The sequence below is a fragment of the Kwoniella newhampshirensis genome, chromosome 5 (genome assembly GCF_039105145.1).
Source record: "Kwoniella newhampshirensis strain CBS 13917 chromosome 5, whole genome shotgun sequence".
Classification (NCBI taxonomy): Eukaryota; Fungi; Basidiomycota; class Tremellomycetes; order Tremellales; family Cryptococcaceae; genus Kwoniella; species Kwoniella newhampshirensis.
Window position 1 is genome coordinate 662,688 of NC_089959.1, and position 25,966 is coordinate 688,653.

At 51.4% G+C, this 25,966-nt stretch overlaps 10 protein-coding genes across 10 annotated transcripts; 3 read left to right on the plus strand and 7 right to left on the minus strand.

Moving 5' to 3' along the window:
• Nucleotides 1-123: 123 nt before the first annotated feature.
• IAR55_002828 (uncharacterized protein) lies at nucleotides 124-2,826 on the minus strand (the record flags this gene model as incomplete). Its single annotated transcript, XM_066945939.1, has 12 exons — nucleotides 124-189; nucleotides 242-375; nucleotides 427-445; nucleotides 505-638; nucleotides 701-860; nucleotides 920-986; nucleotides 1,044-1,126; nucleotides 1,185-1,293; nucleotides 1,354-1,515; nucleotides 1,572-1,950; nucleotides 2,013-2,215; nucleotides 2,270-2,826. 12 exons carry the CDS (start codon nucleotides 2,824-2,826, stop codon nucleotides 124-126), a joined length of 2,073 nt encoding a protein of 690 aa, XP_066803440.1.
• Nucleotides 2,827-3,175: 349 nt separating this feature from the next.
• IAR55_002829 (uncharacterized protein) lies at nucleotides 3,176-4,729 on the plus strand (the record flags this gene model as incomplete). Its single annotated transcript, XM_066945940.1, has 7 exons — nucleotides 3,176-3,238; nucleotides 3,321-3,392; nucleotides 3,464-3,571; nucleotides 3,629-3,755; nucleotides 3,838-4,149; nucleotides 4,279-4,518; nucleotides 4,596-4,729. The coding sequence occupies 7 exons, from the start codon at nucleotides 3,176-3,178 to the stop codon at nucleotides 4,727-4,729; spliced, it is 1,056 nt and encodes a 351-aa protein (XP_066803441.1).
• A 44-nt stretch (nucleotides 4,730-4,773) lies between these two features.
• IAR55_002830 (uncharacterized protein) lies at nucleotides 4,774-7,315 on the minus strand (the record flags this gene model as incomplete). The annotated part of the gene is made up of 2 exons (XM_066945941.1): nucleotides 4,774-6,600; nucleotides 6,668-7,315. The coding sequence occupies 2 exons, from the start codon at nucleotides 7,313-7,315 to the stop codon at nucleotides 4,774-4,776; spliced, it is 2,475 nt and encodes an 824-aa protein (XP_066803442.1).
• A 705-nt stretch (nucleotides 7,316-8,020) lies between these two features.
• Nucleotides 8,021-8,902, plus strand: IAR55_002831 (uncharacterized protein; the record flags this gene model as incomplete). Its single annotated transcript, XM_066945942.1, has 1 exon — nucleotides 8,021-8,902. The coding sequence occupies one exon, from the start codon at nucleotides 8,021-8,023 to the stop codon at nucleotides 8,900-8,902; it is 882 nt and encodes a 293-aa protein (XP_066803443.1).
• A 343-nt stretch (nucleotides 8,903-9,245) lies between these two features.
• IAR55_002832 (uncharacterized protein) lies at nucleotides 9,246-11,298 on the minus strand (the record flags this gene model as incomplete). The annotated part of the gene is made up of 9 exons (XM_066945943.1): nucleotides 9,246-9,374; nucleotides 9,433-9,644; nucleotides 9,710-9,878; nucleotides 9,941-10,288; nucleotides 10,342-10,367; nucleotides 10,420-10,456; nucleotides 10,519-10,679; nucleotides 10,755-10,961; nucleotides 11,022-11,298. The coding sequence occupies 9 exons, from the start codon at nucleotides 11,296-11,298 to the stop codon at nucleotides 9,246-9,248; spliced, it is 1,566 nt and encodes a 521-aa protein (XP_066803444.1).
• Nucleotides 11,299-12,113: 815 nt separating this feature from the next.
• IAR55_002833 (uncharacterized protein) lies at nucleotides 12,114-14,721 on the plus strand (the record flags this gene model as incomplete). The annotated part of the gene is made up of 10 exons (XM_066945944.1): nucleotides 12,114-12,137; nucleotides 12,207-12,239; nucleotides 12,299-12,384; nucleotides 12,456-12,616; nucleotides 12,702-12,748; nucleotides 12,808-12,859; nucleotides 12,937-12,997; nucleotides 13,052-13,144; nucleotides 13,196-13,354; nucleotides 13,404-14,721. 10 exons carry the CDS (start codon nucleotides 12,114-12,116, stop codon nucleotides 14,719-14,721), a joined length of 2,034 nt encoding a protein of 677 aa, XP_066803445.1.
• A 257-nt stretch (nucleotides 14,722-14,978) lies between these two features.
• On the minus strand, nucleotides 14,979-16,450 carry IAR55_002834 (uncharacterized protein; the record flags this gene model as incomplete). The annotated part of the gene is made up of 2 exons (XM_066945945.1): nucleotides 14,979-16,209; nucleotides 16,392-16,450. 2 exons carry the CDS (start codon nucleotides 16,448-16,450, stop codon nucleotides 14,979-14,981), a joined length of 1,290 nt encoding a protein of 429 aa, XP_066803446.1.
• A 327-nt stretch (nucleotides 16,451-16,777) lies between these two features.
• Nucleotides 16,778-18,278, minus strand: IAR55_002835 (uncharacterized protein; the record flags this gene model as incomplete). Its single annotated transcript, XM_066945946.1, has 7 exons — nucleotides 16,778-16,824; nucleotides 16,907-17,318; nucleotides 17,388-17,479; nucleotides 17,546-17,626; nucleotides 17,702-17,787; nucleotides 17,868-18,061; nucleotides 18,132-18,278. 7 exons carry the CDS (start codon nucleotides 18,276-18,278, stop codon nucleotides 16,778-16,780), a joined length of 1,059 nt encoding a protein of 352 aa, XP_066803447.1.
• A 1,688-nt stretch (nucleotides 18,279-19,966) lies between these two features.
• IAR55_002836 (uncharacterized protein) lies at nucleotides 19,967-23,894 on the minus strand (the record flags this gene model as incomplete). Its single annotated transcript, XM_066945947.1, has 9 exons — nucleotides 19,967-20,083; nucleotides 20,160-20,426; nucleotides 20,491-20,596; nucleotides 20,661-20,846; nucleotides 20,907-21,306; nucleotides 21,367-21,535; nucleotides 21,593-22,348; nucleotides 22,400-22,467; nucleotides 22,523-23,894. The coding sequence occupies 9 exons, from the start codon at nucleotides 23,892-23,894 to the stop codon at nucleotides 19,967-19,969; spliced, it is 3,441 nt and encodes a 1,146-aa protein (XP_066803448.1).
• Nucleotides 23,895-24,220: 326 nt separating this feature from the next.
• IAR55_002837 (uncharacterized protein) lies at nucleotides 24,221-25,560 on the minus strand (the record flags this gene model as incomplete). The annotated part of the gene is made up of 2 exons (XM_066945948.1): nucleotides 24,221-25,266; nucleotides 25,350-25,560. The coding sequence occupies 2 exons, from the start codon at nucleotides 25,558-25,560 to the stop codon at nucleotides 24,221-24,223; spliced, it is 1,257 nt and encodes a 418-aa protein (XP_066803449.1).
• Nucleotides 25,561-25,966: the final 406 nt, after the last annotated feature.

Consider the following 25,966-nt stretch of genomic DNA (forward strand, 5'->3'; position numbering starts at 1 on the left):
TAGTCTGATATGCATTCTACCTTGCTGCCGTCATCTCAACTACTTGATCAGAGAACTACCGGTCGTATACATTGTCACTGCTGTACACCTGAGGTACAGGAACCGCTCAATATAATCTACAATCTACACAGGGCCAACCAGCTGGAACAGCAACTTCCTTACGATCCCGGACATCGCCTTGGGTTGATGCTGCGTACAAGCTGTCAGTGTCTTCTAGTCCCGAGCTCACCGCTAAGCTCACCTTATAAGCGTCCATCACCATCGCCATTGCCGCTGCGCCCAGGATAGTCTCACCGAATGGTACAAGAGGCACCCAAGCCTTTTTTCTCGCCGACGACCAAGCCGATTCGAGCGCTCGAGGCAGGACATACATTGCTGCCCGTTTTGTTAGCCTAATCCCATTGACACTCGGACCCTGCGACACACCTAGTTCCGCGCGTCGTTTCTACGGCAGCATCGCTGTCAGCGGCCTGAGGAACATGAAGATGTAGTTGCTGAACATACCTTCTCCTCGACCAGCAAACTCAAGCAAGTGGCGAATCCCATCATCCAGAAAGTTTCCTTTCTCTTCGCAAACGTCTGCCAGAACTTCGTACCGTAAGATTGCTCGATTGTCTGAATCCGCAAGCAGAAGAGAGCTGTAGTGGTAAGACGTAAGCCAGCTGGCAACAACGAGTAAGCAGAACCGTAGTAAGCGCACCTTGGTAGATGGCGACGAACAATCCAAGAAACGAGCAGCTTCGGGTGATACCCCAGATCGCCCTGGCCAGCATCCGAAGGGGATCGCGCTGAACGTGATTGCGTCGAAGAACGAGCATGGGAATCAAATGCAAAGCAGAGTAGACAGGCAGCATGAACCGCTGTTGGAAGTTTAGGGATCAATTGCACATCTCTGCCATAAGATGTTTGCTGCACTGACGAAAACGGAGAAGAATCGACGGAAGCTAGTGTCTGGGCACGAGTTGCTCCACGGGTGTACCATCTCACTGAAAGGATGATTCCGTGAGCAAGGTACTAGCACAACATGACCTTCGAGCACTTACCACGGCACATATGACGGTCGCCAGCCCTGTTTGATCTTATCAAGGACACCTTCGAGTTTCTTCCTGTTCCGTGATGTTAGGGCCTTGGTAGCATATTCATCAGCTCTTGTCTTCACAGTGAGAATGGGTACTGTGTCGTACCTTATGCCCTAGTGCTCGCTGCACCTGTACAGGATTAATCGCTCCTTGCCTGACTGCAGATCGATTCGCAAGAACAGCGAATTCCGGCACTCTTGACGCCGCTAGAATCCTGCAAGAGGTTGGCTCCTGTCAGCGGATGAATATAATTGATCACAGGTGCCCAGCTCACCATTGGCTATATTCTCTGGGCATCGTTTCCGGACTAAGCAGAAACGCAAACATGATCTGCCCACAACAGGCACCGAAGACAAGTAAATCGCCATGGGGTATGCGAATACCGTAGCGAGGAGTGTATTGGTTATAAGAAGCTTGCAGCCCTCGAACGAACATTCTGTGAATCATGATAAGCCGCCACGTACAGGCAAATTTGACATGACCGTAGCTCACTGCTGGGCCACACCTGTGCGTCTACTTTGAGACTCCCACAGCAGCCCCAGACTCCCCACAGCTCCTGCCACAGCCGCCTGCCACCTGCGTTCTCCTTCGTCTCCTTCTCGCTCTGGTGGCCCGAACGTCGGCTTGTTGAAAATCCCATTTTTCAGTCTTCGTTTATAATAAGAAAGCGGTGGGGCTAGTCGAAGTATGTGGAGGGTGAGCGTGTTGAGGAAAGTGAATGTGCCGATCATTGCACCGAATCGGAAAGGTTCAGCTCCAAAGATAGCATGACGGAATAGAGCGAGTCGTAGTGATTTGCGGCGTATATGACGGAAAAGAACAAGCAAGACATTGACGCCTGCTCGAACGGAAAAGGCAAGGAGGAATGAGCCTGGAGACCAATATATAAGGTCAGCACATTGCTTTCGACGGCCTCCTAAAGCTGACACTTACGCAGACCGCGCTTGAGAGCTAGTATGCTGGCTCTCTCGCTGTCTCGAGGCAAAGCTTTCTTCTCCGTCTCATCTCTCCAAACGAGTTCTCGACTAGCTCGAGAGACTTCGGCCAGTAACTTTGCTCTCTCTTCGGACTGTTGCGAGAGTAGAACGAGGGAGTCGAGCGATGCAAGTGAGAGCGTCCTTCGGATTTGATCCGCGCTATACCAAGAGACATGAGAAGCTCGCTTGATACGATGGTACGACTGGACTCACGTCTCGGACAGATTGGGTGTGCCAGGCTCGCTCCTCAGATAATCGACTTGGTCCTTTGGGATTCCTCTTTTGCCCACCAGCCCTTCTTCCAGTGCCTTCCCTGGGAAGACAATGTTTCCAGCGCCTTTGCTAGGTCCAGCCTCGGCATTTGACAGCGGTGTGAATCTCAATCTTTTCTTATCCCTGACACTGCCTGAATGAGAGCCCGCTGACAGTGACGAGACCGTGCGACGCAGACATGACGTCTGAGCTGGACTGTTCTCTTCGGAAGAGGGTTGCGACTGGGATGGGACATCAGACGAAGTCTCGACATGTGCTGATGCTCGTGACTGAAGTGGTGGTGTGACCAGCTGAGCGGGCTGGCAGGCTGTGCGCGAGACTGGTCGAAGCTCGAGGTTGACCGAATCCAACGGTGGCGGCGCTGTTTTGGAGCGAGCGTGAAGGGTTGGAGAGTGCGGTGGTGTGGTGTGTGGTGTGGCAGCAAGTGAGGAAGAAGCGGGCGAGTCGATTCCTGGTATCAGTCCCATGCCTGACAGGATATTGGGCGGTGAGGACATGATCAGTCGTCAGAAGAGAAGGTCAGAAGTCGAGACACAAGATTGAGAAGGGTTGATCGACGCTTTCTTTTCGAGTTGATGTTGGGAACCGGTTATCTCGTATTGTTCCGTCGCGTGCGTTGCCCCACAGAATCGTTAGCGCGCCTCTCCGTTTACGTAACGTATCAAGGGGGGAGGGGATGTAATCACGCCCACCACTTTGACAAAAGTTGGATTTGTTGCTGTCCACGAGCAAAGGACTGCTTTTTCAGTTGCAATAATACCCCTGTGAGAGACATCAATCCTGCTATAGCAGCTCTCGTGCTAAGGTAGCAGCTCTACATCTCATCGCTGCCACATCCGCCTCAGCATGTCTCAATCAAGTATAGAGGCAAGAAGACATGTCCAAGTACTTCCAGAGCGAGTAGGAGCTGTGAGTGACTGTCGTCCGATCCTGACCGCCTGCCTTACATATCGTGATCTCATCATCTGACGCCCCTCGTTGTATCCATCAGGTGGCCGGCTCAGAGTTTCCAGGCCACTACCCTGGAGAGGACCACTCTTGGAACCTGGAAAAGTTCAAGAAGGTGAGCTCAAGTAATCTCAAGTCCATGGCAAGCAGAGCTCTGTGCTGATATCCTTTCGCGAACAATTTCAGAACCTTGTCACTTCTGTCCAACGGCTCACTCCTTCCACAATTGAGTTCGACCTTGTCGGTGTCGATGCGTCTATCGCCAACGCACTTCGAAGGGTGATGATTGCCGAGGTGAGCATTGATGCTTTGCAGCTACATCTGTACACTGTCTGACAAACCTGTCGTTAGGTCCCAACTGTCGCTATTGAGGAGATTTACGTTTGGAACAACACCTCTATCATGCAAGATGAGGTTCTCTGTCATCGAGTCGGGTTAGTCCCACTGAAGATCGACCCTCGTTCCCTCAAATACCGACGTCAGTCCATCCTATTCTGCAGCAGCGATAGGACGATTTCTGGGATGACTCGCCTGCTGACTATCTCGCCCGATGTTGATAGCCTCAGCACACGCCCAACCTCACGAAACCGACACAATAGTATTCGACCTCCAAGTCAGATGTGACAAGATACCAGGAGTGGATCCAAAAATCGAGAAAGATCCCAAAAAGTTGTATTACGATTCCAACGTTTACACCGGTATGATGAAATGGCAACCGTCCGGAGATCAAGGCAAGAAATATAAGGGGAAGGCACCGAAGCCCGTGGATGAGGACATCTTGTTGGTGAAGCTCAGACCGGGTCAACAGGTCGATCTGCATTGTTTCGCGAGAAAAGGTGTTGGAGCGGATCATGCAAAGTTCTCTCCTGTCGGTGAGTATCCCAGAGCTCTGCTTTCGGTTTCCGTCCATGCGTATCAGATAATGGGGGCCCTTCTCATTGATGCATGACCTCACCTACGAATGCGATGAAAGCAAGATCAACGCTTACAGACCACCGCAGCCACCGCCTCATACCGACTTCTACCCCATATCATCCTTCGCGGTCCTATCCCTCTTGAACATCAAGAAAAGTTCCAAAAATGTTTCCCTCCAGGCGTGATCGAGCTCAAGAAGGATGAACAAGGAGAACAACAAGTCGTCGTTGCCAATCCCAGGAAGGACACTGTGTCGCGAGAAGTGCTTAGACACCCTGAATTCCAAGATCTGGTCCAACTTGCCAGAATCAGAGATCATTTCATTTGTGAGTGGCATCCGCATCTTACCCATCACTTTGTTAGAGGTACAGCTGACAATCGCTGTGTTTCTGCGCCCCAACAGTCAGCGTTGAGTCAGTCGGTCAATATCAACCGGGAGAACTCGTCCCCGAAGCTATCAAGATCCTTCTCCACAAGATCAAGGCTGTGGAGGATGGTCTTGACAAGCTGTTTTCAAATGAGGGGCAGGCAGCTTAGAGATGTACGAGATAGTATGCATAGATTGGGTTGCGTGAGACCTGTCATTGACCACCAGCCATACGGGCCGCCTTGAACCGCGAGACTTTTTTGGGGGGTGTTGGTGCAGCGATCGTGGAGGAGGTTGTGGGGGACGTCGGGACAGACTCAACTGGGATAGGAGGTTTCTCTTCCTGCGCAGGAAGTAATGCTGGTGGTAGAGAACTTCTCCAATCATTCTCTTGCTTCTCTTTCCCTTTTCTGACTTCCTCACTCTCGCCCGTTTGATTTTCAATAGGATCCAATCCCATCAATTTCCTCTTGATATCTTCTCTCCTCTTCAACCTTTGCCTCTTCTCTTCCCCCACTTCACCTTCGTTATCATCCGAATCAGACGATCCCCCTTCTTCTCCCGGTGCCAAGACCAGATTCCCATTTTCTAACCTTCCAACACGCACAAACCTCCTGAGATCATCAGGCGTAGGATTCACTATCATTGGTCCCTTTCCGTCTCCTGATCCTGTTCCGATGGACGTCGTGGGTAGACCTAACATGACACCCATGTCAATTTCTCCTGAATCCAGCATCCCTTCGTCCAAATCGTGATTCAACGGTTGATAGGCTCGTCGTTTGTGGTATTCTAACGCGATCTCACGAGCTAGTAAGGCATCATCCAGATCATATTCGTCTTCTTCGCCAGATGAGAAATCACCAAGGTCTCCATCATCGTCCTCGTCTTCGTCTTCGTCGTCTTCGTCTTCGTCGTCTTCGTCATCATCCTCGTCCTGTTGATCCTCAGCCGTATTTAAGATACCGATGGTAGACTGAGAGCCTCTAAATTCTTCCGACGAGGGAGTCTTCGATGATCCTGAAATACCGCTAGAATTTGCAGACATCGTAGCTAGAGGCTTTTCGACCACACTCGTTCGGACAGTTGATGTCGACTTGCTTTGCGAAGCCTTCGGTAAGGACATCGTACGCAAAGACGACCCAGTAGCCGTGGGAGCCGAAGCGTCGATCTCAGGTTGGGCAAGTCGCTGCGCGAACAGACTTGGTTTTCTGGCTTTTGGTTCGGCCACTTTACTTGGCGCCGACGCCGTTTCTGTTGCGGATGTTGATCCTTGCGTTGAGGTTGGCGACGTCGTAGTAGGTGACACCGAGACTGCTTGCGCATGATCCTTCTCCGGGACGACTTTCGGTGGACCGCTCAAGAACCCTCTCTTGAAACCCGCGAATCCTCTCAATTCTACCCCTTTCTTCACAGGATCAGGCTTGGCAATCATCGGGACTGGTCGGGGCGCATAATCGAATCCGTCTCCACCCATTTGTATCTCCGTGTCGTCATTGGGACCTAAAGGTAAGGGGAAGCCAAATTTCCTGGCCATGTGGAAAGGGGAGGATGTGTCAGGTGATGAAGGAGACGATGGGATGGCAGGGTCGAATGAGACGGACTTTTTCCTGGTAGGTGGTCGGGTAGGCTTCAGGATAGATTTCGAAGGCGGAGGATTGGACAATGACGGTCGTTGAGAGAGTGACGACGGACCAGACAGCGGTTGCTTGTCCTTCTCAGCTTTGAGCTGGGCAGTATCGGTATTTTGCGACGTTGATATCGAAGGCGGGATCTGGGATTCAGGCTCGTCATTCGACTTTCCGACTGTTACTCCCTCGTCTGCGTCTTCCTCTTCGTCAGAATTGTCGCCCTCATGGAACAATCTTCTGCGCAGTGTCGCTCTTCGCGCTACCGCTTCTTCCGACCAATAATCGTCCTTCTCTTCCGTCGTTTCACGTATCTGAGCGTCGGCCAGTGGTGTTGAAGGCGGTAGCGGACCTATAGTTTCGCCATCGATAGTTTCTCTGATCTCGTGGAATGGCAGACCTTCTTCGTTCAGTGTCTGAGTATGATGAGAAAAGTCAGATCTGATACTTCGATGGACCTTGAATTATGATGGTTCAACTTACGGTATCGTCTCCGCCGCCGTGAGGAGGTGCAGAGCTGGCTGTGGGAGCGCTCTGAGCGATGACATCGAGAAGAGGAGTGTTCGACTTTGGCTGCGCCTGGACAAGCGTCTCCGAGGCGACAGGTTTTTTGGCCTCTGCCTGCTTGATTGGAGCAGAGTCGGTTCGCACAGACTTTGTCTCTGACGAGCGTTCTTTTTCTCTAGGTGTGGCCTGATACCCTGAAGGTCCAGCCTCTGCCGGACTGTATAACAGAGGATGAAAAGATATGGCCTTCTTCTCGTCGACCACCTCCTTCTTTGTGGATGCGCCATCGTCCGAGCCACTCCTCGGTCTGCCTTCCATCATCCTCGCATGATCCTCCAATATCCTCTCTTTTCTTCTTCTAACATAATCACTCGCTTCTTCAGCACTCATGTCAACCCACCATTCCGCCCCCAAGTGTACTCTCGTCCTGTCCGGGTTGATGATCTGAGCGGGGAAAGATGCTTTTGATGTGAGTGGGATCCGAGCGGGGACAGGAGATGTGATGGTAGAGAGAAGGGAGAGTTGAAGAGAAAGTGAGGTGAGAGTCGATATCTGGGCATGGAGAGAAGGGGAGCTTGGTGAGATGGGGAGATGGAGCGGAGATGACGGTAGAGCGGGAGACATGTTTCAAGCAGATCTGGTAGAAGGACGATCGCTGCTAGGTGATAAGAGACTTATGGAGGTTTCGAAAGACATGAATGGTGAAGCGAGAGAAATAAAGATTGTTGTTGGATCCAGGGTTGCCTTGGGTGGAGGTAATCCAACGTTGCTTCGATGGCGATATCGTCAACATCGATTGAGGTAGGGTTGCGACTTTACGTCCATTGAAGTGTTCGTCTCAATCATTCGCAGTTGCGCACCCATCTCTATTGTTCACGTTTGTCCAAGATTATCGGTCTGACTATCATACATACTGACTTGACAAACGACATATCCAACGCTCCTCTCATTGCCACCGGTCTCGACGCGCTCGATCGCGGATTGTGTCTGCCATCCTGCTGTGAGTGAGCTTGGACTGTTCCCCGAGAATGTGCACTGAGTAATGTTTTCATTCATATCTCAGTAGCTACCATATCTCGCCCTATCCTGCATTCAAGGTGAAAGGTCAACAGGACACGGACGCCGCTCTCCCTCTCGATCGTCGCCAACGTGCGACCGGTGATCGCTCCTAGACTATATCCACTTTCTGGCTGCCTTAGTGTACCGACAACTGATTAGAACATCCCTCACACCTCTCTATCTTCTTTGCTCTACCGTTCTACCGACAGCTCTTCGCCTCGAGATCGGTCTTCACTGCACGCATTCCCTCCCGCCGCACTCAACCACGCCATGACGAAACTCAGTAATTCCATCTCATATCGTCTTCTACGACAATGGGATCAATTCTGTCGACTCCTCCCCCAGATCAAGCGATACGAAATATGGTCTGATGCCAGCGGTAGAGGATACGGCGGACATCTGGGACCTCAACATCGTCCTCTGGACGTATGGCAAGCTACTCATTCAGGTCTGAATTCCGTAGTACCCTCTTCGTCCTCAGGAATATCAAGCTCTTCTTCCGAACTCACCTCGACAGTAGGAGATGATGCTGGTGGTGGACCTAATGGATCTACGGAATATGTGGAAGCGATGGCTGTCCTACTGAGTTTGAGAAGATGGTCGGATCAACTGAGAGGCAAAAAAGTGTATTGCTACATCGATAATTACACGGTATACAAATACCTTTCGAGGAGGTATTCCAATTCGATTATACCTTCCAGACACCGATTGTTCCCCCAAAACTTTTTCGGTTCCTCGACCAAATCCTCACATCACAATTCCTCATTTTTATCAACAGCCACAACCACAACAACAACCGCAATGACACCAACAACCACAACCACAACGATAACCACACTGACGACTACGTCAGGAACAGGAAAGACAACCGTGGCGGGAAAGGAGAGACCGATGCCCAAGAAAGTCAAATTTCAAGGCACTCGAGAAACATTGGAACAGATCGAAAGATTGGTAGAAGAACATGATATCATCCTGAGAGCGAGATGGGTTTGGGGCAAAGACAATCGATTAGCGGATAGGTTGTCGAGGTTGGGAAGAGGTTATGCGGGACTGCCACCTGAAGTGAGAGAGTTGTTGAAAGCGAGTGGCGGTGCGGTACAGGCGAGGAGTGGCGGGGAGGGCCAAGATAGACCACCGACGACTATGGCCTAGGTCCGATCGTCACATTGTCTTCCGTAATCATGACAGGAGGGACGGGAAGGATACTGATACCTCGCTGAAGGGGTTACTGTTCAGAAGTAAAATTTCGTCCTAATATTGTTGTATATGACTTGTTGTACGTGTCATTTCCGATAACATGGAACGGGACCGAGAGAAGCAGAAAGAGATCAGTGAGTGGTCTGCGCCGACATCAGCCATATCGGCCGGTCTCTTCGTTTTTGGGTTTGAGAGCTGCATCACGCGCTTCATAGCCCGTTGACATGTCCGCAGATATCTGGCATACCCAAAGTATGCGGCGTCCGTCTATGATACTTGCCTTTGCGAACAGCTCGCGTCAAATATGCAAATCACCCATAACCTTTTCCATGGCCCATTCTACCGCCTCGTTACTGAACATGGGGGTGGCTCCCTCCTTGGCCCCATGCACGGAAGGAGGCACGCCAATCATCTTGACACCTTGGGCCTATCACGTAGAGCGGCCTGTCAGCATTTCGTTCACGCCCAACAAATCCGTCGCTCACCAATATATGTTCGTGGTCCACTTGCACACCGCATCCCTCCAGGAACACCACATGGGAGATGAGGTCAGATGTGCGCCAGATCGGTCCAGGAAGGATCGATTCTTTCCCTCTATTTCGTTTCGGTTTATCGTAATGTCCCAACATGCCTGTGATAGAAGAAATATACTCAGATGCCGTGTACTCAGGTGTTTCGCGATCATTGACAGAATTGACTGCGAATGGAAATGTACGGAGTCAGCCTCTGTTACCAGATGTGCCATCATGACCCAAGACTCACGGAGCAGAACCCTTGCACGCAGGGTTTGTGAAGACGCAATGGACGCTGCTAGTCCTTTGAGAGCCAAACAGGGCACGATCGAAGTCCACAAGGAGCCACACGAATAGACCAGAACGTCACGCTGGTTGAGCGCTTCTAGGAACTCGTGATTCGGTTCAGGGTAGATCTCCTATTGACGATAGCACATCGTCAGCGGAGAGGAGATTGAATCGGAGGGCGAGAACCACTCACCTGTCCATACAGATTGATGTAGAAAACTCTCTCGATTCTCGCTTCCAGCGGTGTCTCCTCTTCGCCCTTGCGATATGCCAGATTCCCTCCGGCCCACGGTTCTTCCTCCGCCATCCCATTCAGATCTGGCGAGCCTCTCACCGAGGGAGGCAGAGACATATCTGGGGTATCGAATGTCCTCGAATCTCTCCTGAAGTGATTTCGAAGTTTGGAAGGCAGAGACGGAACCTGATGGGTCCGCTGGGGAGCTGGGGCTATGAGAGGCGTTGTGGGAGATGTGGTGATAGGAGTCGGTGGAGGGGTAGGATGCGAGATCGCGCATTGTCCGACAAGGGTGCTGGAGTTTGCCTGTGACAGAGATCAGACTTTGCGTATCACCGTGCAGAATGGAGAACACATACTAGTTGAGCAGCGATAGTGACCGTTTCTGAGCAAGGGCATCAGTATAATGGTAGATTCATGCAGGGCACTCAGCGTACGATTGGTGTCAATCACCGGTATGACCTGCACGCCAGTCTACGATGTCTTCATCAGCACTACACCCCACCAAGTTCTAGATAAACGATACTCCCACTCACATTCACTCCTGCTATTGATTTGAACAGAAAAATTGCGCTTGGTAAGCTTCCGAACAGATCCCTCGCTCCAGTCAAGAAGCCGTTTCCTAGCGAGAAGTTGCGGAACGAGAACCTCTTGTGGGCGCGTTTCAGACAAAGTGTTTGGAAATGTACGAGGAAAGCTGGTAAGTCGTTCGAAATTGTCTTGTCAGCGAAGAATCTCTCATTTCCTTGTCCTGGGTCTGATGTAGACTTGCCTCTTATGCATTCCTTCTTATCTTGTCCGATGCCGTCCCATAGGTCGCTCTGACCCTCAACGATCTCCATCCATAGTTCTCTCACTTCTTTCTCGGCTGCATGAGCAGGGAATCGATAAGCCATCAGATGGTAGATAGCAGCTCGCTCTTTCTCATCTCGACTTGTGGGATTTGAAGCCAGTGTGATCAGTCGGATAAGTCTAGAGCCTGAAAACTCGAAACGTCAGATATGGGAGACGACAGGCGAGTGAACGCAAGACCACTCACGGATATCACCAATCGATGGTCCGCCAAAGCATCTCAGAATCTCAGACGAGCTACCCCCATCATCAGATACGGGCAACACAAAAGCTGGCGATGGTCCGAATGCAGCTGCTATCGAGTTGGCACCCGTTCCCCCTGATATGATGAGATATGAGAGATCGCTCGGTTTTCCGGTCGGATGTTCGAGGACGGGCGAGTCGACGAAGACGGAGTCCGATTGGGATAGAGCCCGTTGGGGCAAAGGTCGAGTCTGCACAGAAGGGGATGTTGATGTGCTCATATTGGAATGGCAAATTTGATGTCACGCGAGAGGGTGGGGAGCTATAGAAAAAAAGACAACGAGAGAGAAGGTAATCGTATATCGTACGGGCAGTCAGAGAGTTGAAGAGAGTCCGAATCGAAAGAAGATCCAGACACAGATTGGATTATCGATAGTGTGACAACATGTGGCAAGGTCCAACTGTGATGATTGAGGTGCACGTTGCAGGCGACGGTCGAATGCGTAAAGGAGAGGAGGTTCGAATGCGATCTACAAGGTGGTCGGAAATGTGGAGGCTCAAGGCATGAGAAACGAAGTCGTTTTCCCGGTGACTTTCGCGAAGAAGCCTTTGATTCGGGAGTGACGCTGCGGAGGATGTGGACGCTGCGGAGGAGGTGGAGGATGTCGAGGATGTGGAGTCGACAGGGAGTCGACAGGTGATTCTACCATGAATCTGCAGAGCGTGAAACGTTGATGGTTCAGATATCGATAAGTCAGCTTTTGTGTAATCGCATCGCCATTGCGGGACCCCACCCCGATGTCACAGTCGTCGTCATACAAACAGGACGATAAGAAAAGTGTAACCAAGCTTACCACCTTTTGTAATCCAGATTAGCGGGATCAGATCTGAGCACAAAAGAGACGCGGGAGCCCCTCCCCGCGTGTTTCACCCGTGAGGAGCGAGATTCGGTGAGACGACCTCATGGCGCCACCCCATCTCTATCTATCTTCACAATGATATCTTCAAGAGTTCGCGTTCTTCCCCCTCTGTCTCTCACTCTTCTGTGAGAACTCTCTGACCTGTGACTGAAGGAGAGCAATACATACCGACCAGCATGCAGAGAAAGGCTTTGAAACAGGTGAGCTCAAAGGCGCCAGACTCGTTTGCACATTGTTTGACCAAGGAGCTGAAAACCCATCGCGCACAGCTTGGAAAGGTCACACAGTGGACCTCGGAGAAGGTGAGTCTGCATCCGCTGTCAATGAACTCAAAGACTGTGACTGAGTCTTGTTCTTCCAGGTCTTCTCGGGGGAAAAGACGCAGCTCTCAAGCGACTTTCTCGAGTTTGAAAAGGAGATTGAAGTGAGACGTCTAGGTATCGAGAGGTAAGTTGTCCTCTTATCGTGTCATTGCACTTTCCTTATCTTGCCGCTAACACCGATTGTTCCTCAATTAGATTACACGCAACGTCCATCCCATTCTATCACCAACTCACGAAGGCCAAACCCACCAATGACCCTTTCCCACCACCCGGATCTGGTAAGGACAAGATATCATACACGGAGGCGTTGGGCTTGGTGATGATTGATTATGGAGATGAGCTCGGAGACTCGTACGGTGAGTAGATGGGTCAAATAAGCACCCCTTGACTTGTTGAATGAGATGCCTGTGGTCTGAATCGTGCTGAAATGGCTTGGATCAGGTAATGCACTGTCAAAATATGGCCGAGCACGATGTAAATTAGCAGGGGTAGGTTGTGAGCCGTTCGTCGATGATGATGTGCTTAATACATGGCGTCATCCCCAAAGGTTCAAGAAGAGTTTGCCGCCCGAGTTGGAGACAATTATATACCTGGCATGGGTGAGTTTGTGCTCTCTTATGATGATATGTAATCACGAGCACAATAGGCAGGACTAATAAATCCTTCCCCCTTCCAGAATCCGCGCTTGCCAACGTGAACGAGTACAAGTCGTCGAGAAAGAAGCTGGACTCCAGAAGGTGAGACTGGATAGGCGATCCGTGCGAGCATCCTAGCTGACCTTGAGCATTTAGACTGGCGCTCGATGCAGCCATCACGAAAGCCCAGACCAGCAAGAAGGACCCTGCTGGCCTAGAAGAGGAGGTAAACATCGCTAAACAAAGATTGTAAGTAATGAAGCTGCTTGCTTGGAAGTTGAGAGCTGATGGTCAGTACAGCGAGGAGGTAGAAGAGGAAACCCATGCACGGATGGTAGTCCTACAGGAGTCTGAAGCGCAACAACTCGAAGAATTGTTGGATCTGTTGGAAGCAGAGTTGGAATATCACACTCAGTGTAGAGATATCTTGGACGAGTTACGGAAATCCTGGACAACGGGGCAAGCTACTCTCCAGCCTCTTCATTGAAACTGTTCTGACTCCCTGCAGCTCATCTCGACCAGTGACTACCCGTGCGAGGTCCAACACCGCCACCTCTTCCCGCTCTCTGGGACGTACCGCCATCACTCGCTCACATTCATCTCGCCAGAACATCAACCCTTCTTCTGACGAAGAGACCGGGTTCACGCCGAACCGAACCCGGTCTCAGAGCAACGCTTCATCTGTCGGTAAAACCAAGGAGAAAAAATCAATGCTCCCGTCGTTTGGCTTAGGCAAGAAGAGCGGGCTGTCCAATGTCGCGCCCAAGAAGAAGGGGTACGGGAAAGACAAGTACAGCGAAAGTCGCACTGCTTTGCATTCAGATGAGGATGAAGAAGAGGAGCTGCCGACGCCCAACAATTACACTTCCGGTCGAGCACGATCACAGTCCCAAGTCACTGCTCCACCAACTATGCGAAGGGCTTTCACGTCGCCCACAGTCCCCAACACTCGCTACGCCGATCCCAATGGTCAGTACGTCAAGGTATTATACGACTATCCGGGTGATGCGGCGGACGAACTGGAGCTCAGAGTCGGGCAGGTGGTGCAGGTCAAGACGGAAGTCTCGAATGATTGGTGGATTGGAGAGTGCGATGGTCGATCTGGACTATTCCCAAAGGCGTATACGGAAGAATACGTGCCTTCTCCTCAAGTAGCCATCCCACCTCCCATGCCAGCAAGACCCCGCGCTCTCCCGCCTCCTGTCGGACAAACAAGAGCCATGCCGCCTGTTGTGGCACCTGTCACCACGAATCATCTGCCACCGTCGCCAAATATGGGTTATCAAGACTCCGAACTCGACTCGGAAGCTGAATCACATGGATTCGAAGACGCGGACAACTATTTCACTGCTTCGTTGGCTGCCGCTCCGCAACCCACTGCCAACACCCGTGAGCGACCACCGACCAAGAAGCCGGCTCCTCCACCACCGCCCTCGCGACGAGCTGCTTCCAGTGGAAACCTGGTATCTTTAGCGTCTGGATCGGGATCAGCAATATCAAGTAACGGGGGATCACCGTATCTGTCGCCTCCACCACCAGTATTTGGTAGAACGAGATCTGCCACTACCACGACTGTCCGACAGAGCTCGTTCGAAAATTCACCGTTTGCTGGATCAGAGGACGATGAAGCGGACGGTGTTCACAGTGATCTTGACAGTAGTCCTCCGCTTGGACAGAGCGGATTGAGTCATGGATTAGGAGGATTGCGCTTGGGAAATGGAGGCGGGATGAGTATGGGCACATGTGGCATTTGCGGATGCCAGGATTTCACGCAGAATGTGTTCAAGTCCAAGGGGACTTGTTCGACTTGCTTCCACGCGCATTGACAGGGACCGTCGGATTAGACACGCACAGGATAGAGCGATATTCGAGACATCGCGGATCGATCATGAAGGTGCGGAAAAGGGCGTTGGAGAGTCGTGTTGGGGAACAGCAGGAATGTGTACTGGATGAACTCGCATACACGGAATGCAGTGTCAGCAGGTACGAGAGATGGTATACATTATGCATTTTCTGTGATGCCGGCGAAGCTAACCCTACCGTTGCAATCACTGATTATCATCATCTCACTGATATTCAGGTTCTAGTCCTCCGCTATCCAACTTTCTTTCAGCTCCTCGTTCTTCTCTTCGATCACGCGCATGACCTCGTCGAATAGAAAGGTGGGGATGGGAGTGAGGTCTTTCTTCTTCGGGACCGACGGTGCTGAGCTCGTCCGCGTCTGGTTGTCCAATCTAACATAAGAGGGAATGTGAAGTGCTGAAGTTTTGATCAAGTTCGACGGACGCGAACATCCGACTTGTCTCGTACTGCCCTCGATCGACTTTCGTTTGTTGGAGGTTTTGGTATGCGTTTCGGCTTCGGGATGATTGCGTTTCTCGCCTGCGTTCAATGCTGAGAGATCGAATGAAGTCGTGTCCCGATTCTGGCTCAGGCGATGGACATGATACTCGGCTGAATTCGGTCCCGCAACGTCGCTTGAAGGAAGGAGGATCACGGGTCGTTCCGTGTCCAGCACCAATCTCGCATTCTCGAATCTGCTCTGGAGCTCACATGAAGACTTGCGATATGACGTTGCCGTTGAGTGTCGGTCAGCCGGTGTGGTCGCAATCGTGTTTGCTGATGGAGTTGTGGTGATCGGACCCGTCGTTGGTCTAGGAGGTGATAACGACTCTTCTTTCCCCCCGATAGCCTTGAACCTTCCTCGTCTTTCCACCGTTCTGGTATTACCCTTGATCATCCTCATCTCCTCTTGATGATGTCTTGCCTCCCCTCCCTCCTTCTCCTGGATGACTCTGTCCTCCATCCGTCGCTGTTCTCGACATCCTTCCTCTTCCTGGTCGCCCCTGAAGAATGCCACCGGTTGTACCTCATCGTCCACCACATGCTCTCTCAAGGACAACACCTTTCCTTCTCTCACACAATCTCTGATCCAATGATGACGGTACAACACCCACGGCCGTGTCCTCAGAGCAGCGACCAGTGGATCTGCTCCGGACTTGACAAAGATCAAGTCAGGAAGTGGAAAGGTTTTCTGTCGACTAGTTTCATTGCTGGCTCCTTGGGTTGAGGGAGTGGAGGATAGGGATGAGGATGAGGATGAGGATGATGGGCTGGAAGAGGTGGTATCTCCAGAGGAAGAGGACCATCTTGACGAGGAAGGGGCAGGAGGTGAGTAGAGTCGACCTGAGTGATGTACGAAGAGATTGATAGTCTTCTTCGGAGTGGACGGCGTGAAGAATACAGGACCGAGAGAAGCGAAGAGGTCTGTATTCCGCGTTGAGTGTTTGGCGGCGGCCTCTATTCGAGTTGTCCTAAATGTCGAATCAGAGGTGGGGAGGAAAGAAGAAATGAAGAGATTGGTCAGAGAGAAAAAAGAACAAGAACAACAGCAGAGTTCGAGGAAGAAGAAGAAGAAGAAGAAGAAGAAGGTGATCGCGTCAGCATCTCCATCTGACCTCGGGTACACACACGCGGGCCACCCAGATGGACTCACCTCTTGGGACGGCTTGGACGACTCTGCTCGGTGCTCATTCTATCATGGGATGATCCCATCGTACAGTGATGGTCCTGGATGGTCTGCCTCGTTGTGGTGGTGGTGTGTGTAGGAAGAGAGGCAAGAGAACGGAGCAGAAGAAGAAGAGGAAGGAAGGCAGGCAGGCAGAGCAATCAATGAGTAAGTCAGCATATCTTTTCCGGTGACTCTGCGTAAATGCGATCCGAGCGTTTCGGGAGAAACATCACACACGAGGGTGGCAAATGAAGCGAAGTCAGTCGCGCATTCTACCGACTTGCATGCAACCTAGTGGCTATTCTGTGCGAGTGACATCTATGTTGTATCTATGACTTCTATTCTGCGTCTCCTTCTATATCTATTGTGACTTAGTTGGTCAAGACGTATCTGTACCTGGCTTTACCGTGGTGCATGTCTGTGTGGGAAAAGCAAAGACACCGTCAGTCATCGAGCTTGGCACTTTGCGCACAGTGGAAGGGGGGGATTTCAAAGCTTACCTTGGACCGCCTGAGTGGCCTCTGACATGGGTCTGGTCTCGACCCAAGTCTTGACGTTGTGCTTGACAGCAACATCGAACATCTCCTCGAGCTCCTTGGGACTTCCGATCAAAGAACCTGTGATGGATTTTCCGAGAAGAGCCCATCCACCGGCGGGTACACCAGAGTTGGGAAGACCGACGACGACCATGTTTCCGAATGGTTTGAGGAGGGGGAGATAGACCTCTTGAAGGGGCATACCCTCTTGGTAAGAAGTACAGATGATGAGGTCGAAGAATGAGTTGTGGGAGTTGGTGGACTCCTTGTCTCCTGAAGAGACGAAACCCTTGGCACCCATAGCTTCGGCATCGGCCTTCTTCTTGTCAGAGTGGGAGATGGCGTAGGTCTCAGCGCCGAGAGCGTTGGCGAATTGCTAGAATCAGTGAGAACGTAAGGTCAACGACAACTCGAGAGGTTGGAGTTTACATTCGATTTCACGTACAATGGCCAAATGCCCAAGACCACCAATACCGATCACACCGACCTTCTTGCCGGGTCCCGCACCGTATCGCTTGAGAGGAGCGAAGACAGTGACTGCGTGGTTCGTAAGGCTTTAGCGATCTCTATAAACCAAAAGACAGGTCAGGCAGCGTCACTCACCACCGGCACAGAGCATAGGAGCGGCAACGATGGACTCGATTCCATCAGGGATCTTGACAGCGAAGTGGCCGGGTCCTTGGTCTGCGAGGGTAAAACCAATCGGTGATCAGCAACTGGTCGGAGCGATGATGGAGCATATCAAAGAAAAAAACTCACAGTAGTCGGCGTAACCACCCTGAGTGTACGGTTGGACATCGGATCCAGTGGCACCGTTGTATGTTCCGGTCATACCGCCGACGCAGCTGTGGGGAATAAGGGTGCTTAGTGATCTAACCATATCGGTCTAACAGCGAGGACTTGTACTGCCGGGCATCTAACTCACTAGTTCTCATTGTGGTTTTTACAGTTCTCGCACTTCATGCACGAGCCGCATTGGGCACCGAAACCAATTCGATCACCGACCTGGTGTTTCGTGTTCTTTCCTGCCTTGACGACCTTGCCGACGATCTCGTGACCGACGATCAAGGGGAAGTTCTTGTGCTCCATCCAGCCACAAGTGATGGTGTGGAGATCAGACTGTATCACGCAGAATGGACAAAGTCAGCGCCGCACTGGCTCAGTCGGGTGACTAATTGTGGTGACTCACGCCGCAGATCCCACAGCACTCGACCTTGATGACCACATCCTCCTCGGTGAACTCTCGAGGGGTGTATGAGTACTGCTTGAGATCGAAAGCCTCCTCATCCTGCTTCTGCATAGCGGCCTGGCCAGCGAATTGGGTTGGTACGGACATGTTGCGTCGTTACGGAGCTGTTTGTCTGTCAAGTGGCAACGAGTTTGTTTAGGGGTCTCAGAATCAGAAGAAGAGCAGACCGGTAAGCGCTCATGCGAACTTCAAATTGTATATATACAATTTGCATTGGTTGTGGGTTCCGATGACATATACGAGAAATCCTTACTGCTCGGGGTTTGGTAAGAAAGCTTACGATGAAAATGATGATGGTCAGCAAAGCCAGCGAGTCCCCCCCCCCTGACATTCCCATTATTGAGATTGCGGCAGGATGGTGTAACAGTCAGGATCGTTTAACTCTATAATAGCTGAACGATTATGGAAGTTGTGTCATGTTGGGTCAGAAGAGAAGGAACGAGTCAATTTCTTCTTCTGTGGACTAGGTAATGACGATGACGCGATCGAGTCCTCTGCTGCGCCAGTGCGACTACTACATGCAGATGACTCATACCAGTTCCAAGTGGCAAGCAAAGAGGAGGATCGAAATGGCAGCTGGTCAAGATCTATCATGTTCAAAGGCCGGTCAAGGACCGAAACATTTCAGCAGAAAATCAGAAACTGTAAACCGGATGATAAACCCAGACCACTCTCTGCTGCGGAAGAGGATCAGGGATGGTATCGCGCGGGGGTGTAACCGAAAGAACACCTCTTTCCGAGTAATTCGGAGAGTTGACAGCTCGGGAATTTTCTGCTGCCGGCGGTGAAAAGGTTCTTGAAAAGAGGTACAATTTGCATGCGGACTGAATCCACCAGAGCAGGATGGGATACCTGGGCGATGTGCTACAATGAACATCCCTCTGTTCAGTGCAGGTTTTACACACCGACCTCACTCGACACAGACGCAGACGCAGACGCAGAGATGCAGGAGATGTGATACTCGGGCTGATTTGACCACGACGGGATCGAAAGGGATCAGATAATCAATAAAATACATATTACTAATAATAATACCCAAAACAGAACTGGGGGTTTTGACGTGATACACCTCATGTCATCATCATCAATCCGAGTTCACCTCCACCTCCACCTCCGAGGCGAAATGTTTTCCAAAGCGACGTCATGACTCGTTTGTTTTTGGTCGGTCATCAACGAACAGACAGTCTTTAATCACCGCTCTCGCATACAGACCAGGATCCACAGGAGGGTGGACAAGATGCCCTTGCAGGAGATGATGAGATGAAGAGTACCGCTACGCAATGTCATTCCCTCAAAGCAAAGCAAAAGAGCTTAGGTCGCCTGTTTGATTCCGTTCACGTCCTGCTACAAGGGTCGTATAGGACCAAGAAGTCACATCCTTTAAGGAAAGTTGCATGCAGAGGTCAGGATTGGGTCAATCCCCAATTGTGCCACCCTGAGCTACGGTATACTCGTAGTGTTGTCGGAACCAAGCCATCTTCGGCTACAATGTGGACTGTGGGCGATAACGAACATTCGCTACTTCGGTCGACCCGAGCAGATTATTCAGATAGCGAGAGAACAATAATGTCCAACGGTACGGGTCCGAATTCGGTCCCGTGATTTCGGACAAACATGCGAGATGCACAGTGGAGGATTGAACTTTCGGGAGAACATACCGGACCAGGAGTTACATCATCGTCACGGAAATACAGGCTGCAACCGGAGGCTGCTTTTGGTATCGTGCCATGCTAGGTATATCACTTCTCTCTCGCCTCGTCTGATCCTGCCTGCGCTTACAGCCTCTCGGGGACTTTGCCGTACTCCCTCAACGCCTCTTCCTGCTTCGGATGCGACCTGACCTGTCGCTCCATCTCCGCATTGATAGCCCAGACCCATCGATCTCTTTCGAGCTGTATCCGTATAATCAATCAGCTTTCACTTATTCTATTTCTCCACCAATCCTTCGCGGTATCATGCTGTACTCACCTTGGACCTCGCTCGGAAGATCAACAGACTAGGCGCTTTCTTACTTAGACCAGGAGGCAAGAATTCCGCATCATCCTCCATCTCCCATGGTTGAGTCCTTTTCGTACCCCATCGAGAAGGTGAAGTGGACAGTCTCACGCAGAACGTCGTGTCCTCGGCTGGATCGGACGATTGGAGACCATCTTGATAGACTCGCGCTTGGGTCGAAAAGGCATCAGAGTTCGACGCTTCGTGGAGTTCATCCTGCGCTAACATGCCGGAGTAGACCTACGCGCGCCCAGACACAAGATCAGCCGTGTGTCGGTAGGAGAACGATAGGATGTTCACTCACATACGCGCCGAAAAGAGGATATCGCTTCTTCCTCGGATGAAATGAGTCTTTCCGCTTGATCTTGAAAGAGACCAGATAGCCTTGTGTCAAGACGAAATACTTTAATCTAACGTCAGACAGCCTGATGTCAGCACGATCACCATTTGTTGGAAGCTCCCGTGAAAACGCACCTGAACTTGTCATATTTATCACGCTTGAGATGCAGCCTTCCCGATATGCATATCGACCGGCACCCCTTGATAGCACACCAGTCCCATATGTCCGACAAGCCTACATCCGTTGTGTTGCTAAGCTCTGTCCCGGCAAAAGGATCATCTTTCGAATGCAGGGTCATGACATCCATTCGTTGTCGTGCACTAGATCGATACAAAGGTCAGGCCAGCTTCTGTCGGGCTTGAAATTGAAGCACAACTTACTCTACTCGTTGTCGCCGCTTCCAATAGGACCCTAGCGCCTCTAACCTTTCCACCCACTCTTTCGCAACATCCGGCGACGCCGCCTGTAAGCGCACCGTGCCTCCTGAACTATATTCAATATCGAAAGTATCCGATTGACCCTCGCTAGCCCCATTCGTTTCTTCGTGGCCATCAGGCTGGGTGAACCTTGTGCTCGACTCGTCCTTCACAAGCTTCACACTGACAATATCTCGAAGATCGACACGACCTGCACTGCGCTCGATAAGATATGCCAGGCGCCGATGTTCAGCATCAAGGAAATGTCGATGGACATCCGGGAAGAGATCCGCTGGGGTCGAGCCCTCCTCGTGTGCAATAAGAGGTGGTCGAGCTTCCCCATGAACCGCCACGAAGATGTTACCTGCGTCATATGACGATCACTGGTCAGCAAAGGGAAACATGGATGTCCACACATACTCACCATCATGAGACGCAATGTAGATATGCTCTTTCGCTTTTGACCCTCGCAATCGGTACAGGTATCCCTCAATCCCGGGCGGTTCGTCCAGCCACGACCCGTCCTCTAGTTTGAGAGCTTTCGGCTGGTGTCTGGCTGACCGCAGTTGCAATTCCCTTTGGACCTTTTCTTCCTATGACGCTTGTCAGCGTAGTTCATAGATTGGAACAAGTCAATCACTGAGACTCACCTGCATCCTCGCCAGACCCGCAAGGACTGCCCAAGATCTTGACCTTCCCTGAACTGTATTCCGATATGCCACCCAGTCCAAGGTCCCGTCTCTCGATTTCCAAGCCAATTCCAGATCTAGGATATCTTTTTGGCCTCCCTGTGCTCTCTGATCCATCAAGTCATCGATATCGACGCTTTTCGACAGCATATTCCAGCAGGTATCAATCAAGATGTGAGGGTCGAAATGCTTGTACAGCTTATTGTTTCCCGCATGTCCTGACTCTTCGTCCTCTGGGATAAGCAGTCGCAAGGATGTCGATAGAACCGGCACAGAGATATCGAATCGATGAGGCAGTTCACCTCCCAGATCTCGCCATAACTCCCAATACCAGTCCATCGCTCTTGACCTCTCTGCTATCTTGAAGATGAACATCTGAGTCCCTCTTCTTCTCCCTCGGAGCCATTGCGCTTGTCGCGATTGCTTTACCCGATCTTTCATGCCTCCCAGTCGTGTTGTGGTGGAGTGCAGAATCTCATCGACATCGCGTTGAAGTCGTGCTACCGATGTGGTCAAGCAGAGTGTGACATCGGTCGGATTGAAGATCGACAGTGCAGTTCGATTTGGAGCGAGAGGAATAGCAAAGGCTAGATGTTTGTGACCTGTGATTCGCTCCCGAAGAGGAAGATTCCAGTCTGAGTACAGTTCAACCAATCCCTTGCGCCATACGACAATGTATTCTTCCATCGGCTCGAGCCTGGCACAAGGATTCCGCCGCTTCGCACAAGAGTCAGCTCTGTTCAAGGCTCTGTATTGTAATGTGCTCACCTGCGCAGCCTCGTCGAAAGCTGAAACGTGGTCTTCGCGATGATATCCTACTCTCACAAGCATGCGATCTGCACACAAATTATCAATATCTGTCTTTTGCCCAACCAGACTCTCCGCACTCACCACGCAGAATGACCTCGCCAGGCCGCTTCTCCTCTTCCCACTCTCCATCCTCTTCCTCCATGGCTTGCTCTGCCGCTCCCGCACTGGTTCCCGCTGCCTCATCCCCCTCTCGAGAAAGTACAGCATCGGGGTCCACTGGGGCTTTGTTCCCTTTCCTCTTCTGCGATTCCTTTGGCTGCCCCTCCCCAGTCAGGTTTTCGTCTGACATGACCTCTACGTGGTCCATCGGGAATTGGACCGTCTTCGACTTGGCATGTTTCCCGCCTTCTCCATTTTTTCGAGATTTTGCATCGCCTTGTTGGGCTGATATGACCGATTGACTGACTGCGATGTCGTTCTTGGATGTATGTCGAAGAGCCGATTTGAGTCGGTTCGAGATCCCAGGTGAAGTGGTGCGGCCTTTACCAGAGATGAATCTCCCTCGCTTGGTGAGCGCTGTGGTCGTATCCCAGGATCCTTCTCCCTCTTCGTCCACCGGAGAAGAAACAAGTGGTTGAGTGGACGAGCTTTGTGAATGTCGGGGATGGGCCAGAAAAGCGGAAGTCGAAGGCGATCCGTCAAGAGATGGTTGTGGATTGGCACCGAGAGTATAGCCATTTTCCCCTGGTGTGTTGAGGGATAAGCTTGACCGGGATGCTCCTGGTGTTCCTGCTGATAATCGTGTACGAGCAGTGACAAAGGTCTCCTGCGTCGTCCGAGTGGACACGGGCGGTCTGATCGCTTGTCCCGCTCCGTTCGCTGGGCTTGATCGCTGATCTAGTTGAGCGCCTGTGTCACCTCTGTTGACAGGCGGAGGCGATTCTCCCGACTGGACAGTGGAAGCCAGGAACTCTTGACCAATATCGAAACTATCTCCCACCCAGACGTCCCTTCTCATCTGTTTTTTCTTCTTTTTGTGGCTCCCTTGCCCTTCATATTCGCTCTCTTCATCTCCGTCGTCGTCCAGGTTCATTTCTTCCTCCACTTCTTCCCCGTGTCTACCTCTCCTCCTCACCTTGATCTTCCTGACCACATTTCCTACTATTCCTCCGACTCTTTCGTCCCCCCCAAAATCCGCCAAACCCTCATCTCCGTCGCCCTCAATCCCTCTTAACCTCCTCATAGCACCTTTCCGCAGATCTCTGAACCTCCTCCGTCTCTCTTCGACCTCTTTCGAATTCACCACGTTCTCAGGCATGGGTCCCAGGAATCTGCGCGGGAGAACATGAGTGTCGACATGCGATCGGGTCGACGTGATAGCTGGAGACGGCTCGACATTGGGTTGAGATCCGGATTGAGGATGGTGGGCCCCGAGATCGTGTGGATGATTGGGATTGGGCGGAGCGTGATGAGCAGCGCGGGAAGAGGAGGCGCGTTGAGGGACCGAGGGCATGGTGTCAGGCCTGGTAGGACATCTGTTTCTCGGTCACTGAAAAGGCTTGCCCTCTTGTCGAGACTTGCTTGCAGTAGCCAGTTCCGAGCCAAACATGACCTGTTGAGTGAACGGGGGATGGTATTTCAGGATATGACGTAATATCATGCTTGCGCAATACAGTAGGCTACTAACCTGTAGATTTGCATTGTGGCGTGGCAGAGCACACAACTCTTTGGCAACTCTCAAAGGTCGATGCATACCCATCGAGGTCTCTCTCTACGACGCAGATCGGATCCTCCTCACAGGTTTTCCCACATGCTCTGGCGTAAGACCAATACGAGCTACTACTTCCCACCACAACATTCACACCCCATTACATCCTCTCTCTTCAAAAACCTCATAGACTCCCTTCCGACTGTCGTGATCTCCGACACTGTCTTCTCTACCCCGCCCGTCACTCCTCTCTCGCATCCGCAATGATCGACATCTACGAACTCGAATCGTTCGGTTCGAGGATTGACACAACTGATAGTATCGGAGATGTCTAGGGCTCTATGCAAGGAGCACCCATATCTGTGCCCTATATCCGGCGTTGACGTCAACAGGGACGTGGTTGTGGAGGCAGAAGTGGTGGATCCGTTTGCTGTGGAAACATTTGGATCGAATGTGTCTGAGCTATCTATTGAGGCCAAGGTAGGGATGTCGCTGGCCGCCTCATCTGGTGGACTGGGAGAAAAGAAGACCCTGTAAGGATTCGCGTAAACTGCCGGAATCCTCTGAACGGTCAGATTGTGTATGGTGATACGTTTAGGTTGAAAAGCGTTTAAAAGTATCTCCAATGCTGTCGAGACATTGTTATACGTGTACCATGTCCATTCGTCTTGTTCTTCCTCCAAACGTTCTTCCGACTGAGAACCTACAGGTTGAGACGTAGCGGGAAATGATTGGTCGTCGTCGTCGTCTTCGTGGACCATTTGAACACTCCTCGCACTCCTGCCCCAGCTCCAGGTACATCTCCTCATCCTCCGGTATTTCGCCGCCCATGCCTCTCTGTCTCCCACCCCCAGCCAGACACAGATATGATCGGGTCTGACCACCTCTTCCAGCCTCTTGAGAAATCCTCCGCTGAACGGCAGACTCCATATCAGCTCTTGACGCAACGAGAGCTGTCGGACATTGTCGAACAGTCTAGCTCCTTCCCCTGCGGCCTCGTGAGCTTCTAGCAGGGTCTCGATCGTTGATATGTCGTGTATCGTAAGGCGCGTACATCGCTTGAGGAGGTGAATCTTGCGGAGATGTGTGAGGATCGTCGGAAATGCGAATCTAGCGGAGTTACCAATGCAAGATACTGCCCGACGCGAGGTGGTCTGCTTTTCAGAGGATCGCGACACTGTCGAGTCAGTCCCTACCTGTCAGCTCATCGCCTCACGGTATCTCTCATGCCATACTACGCTGGCCGCCTAGCCCACTCACAGCCCATCATCCCCGAGAATAGTCCTTGACATCCGCCCACCAGCTCCAGCTCCTCGTACCCTAGGACAGGTGAGAAAAACCTGTAGAACCCTCTTGAGCATTGAACGAGTTTTGCTCCACTTCTCTTCTGTTTGGACGCGATGAGTATCTCTCGGATCATCAGTAAGAGTTCCGGAGGAAGACTGGTCTTGAGATACAATGAGTAGGGCATGTCGTGGTATGGCTTATAATGACGAACGATGGAGGGAATGCGAGTGTCTTTCGAGCTAGTAGGATGGATACGTCCTTGTGAGCTCGGTTGGAAGAGCATGGTGATCGCTCAGTACGCTGATGTGACAAGGAATTCAAAGCAAGATCGTCAAGACAGCTGGCTCTGTATGTCAAGATCTTGGGTGGGCTATCGAGAGGTGAATGCGACACATGGGATCCTGCTGCAGTCAGTCATTTCATGGGAGAGCAACACGTGTCCCACAGTAAGTTACTCAGTGGTCCGAGCGTACCCGCACAAGTCACAAAAGTGTCTTTCACATGCTTTTGCGTCGAGTCAGGATTCCGATGGCATGAAAACAGTCCACTACGAGGTAACCATGTATCCAGACGACAAGCTCACTCGCAAT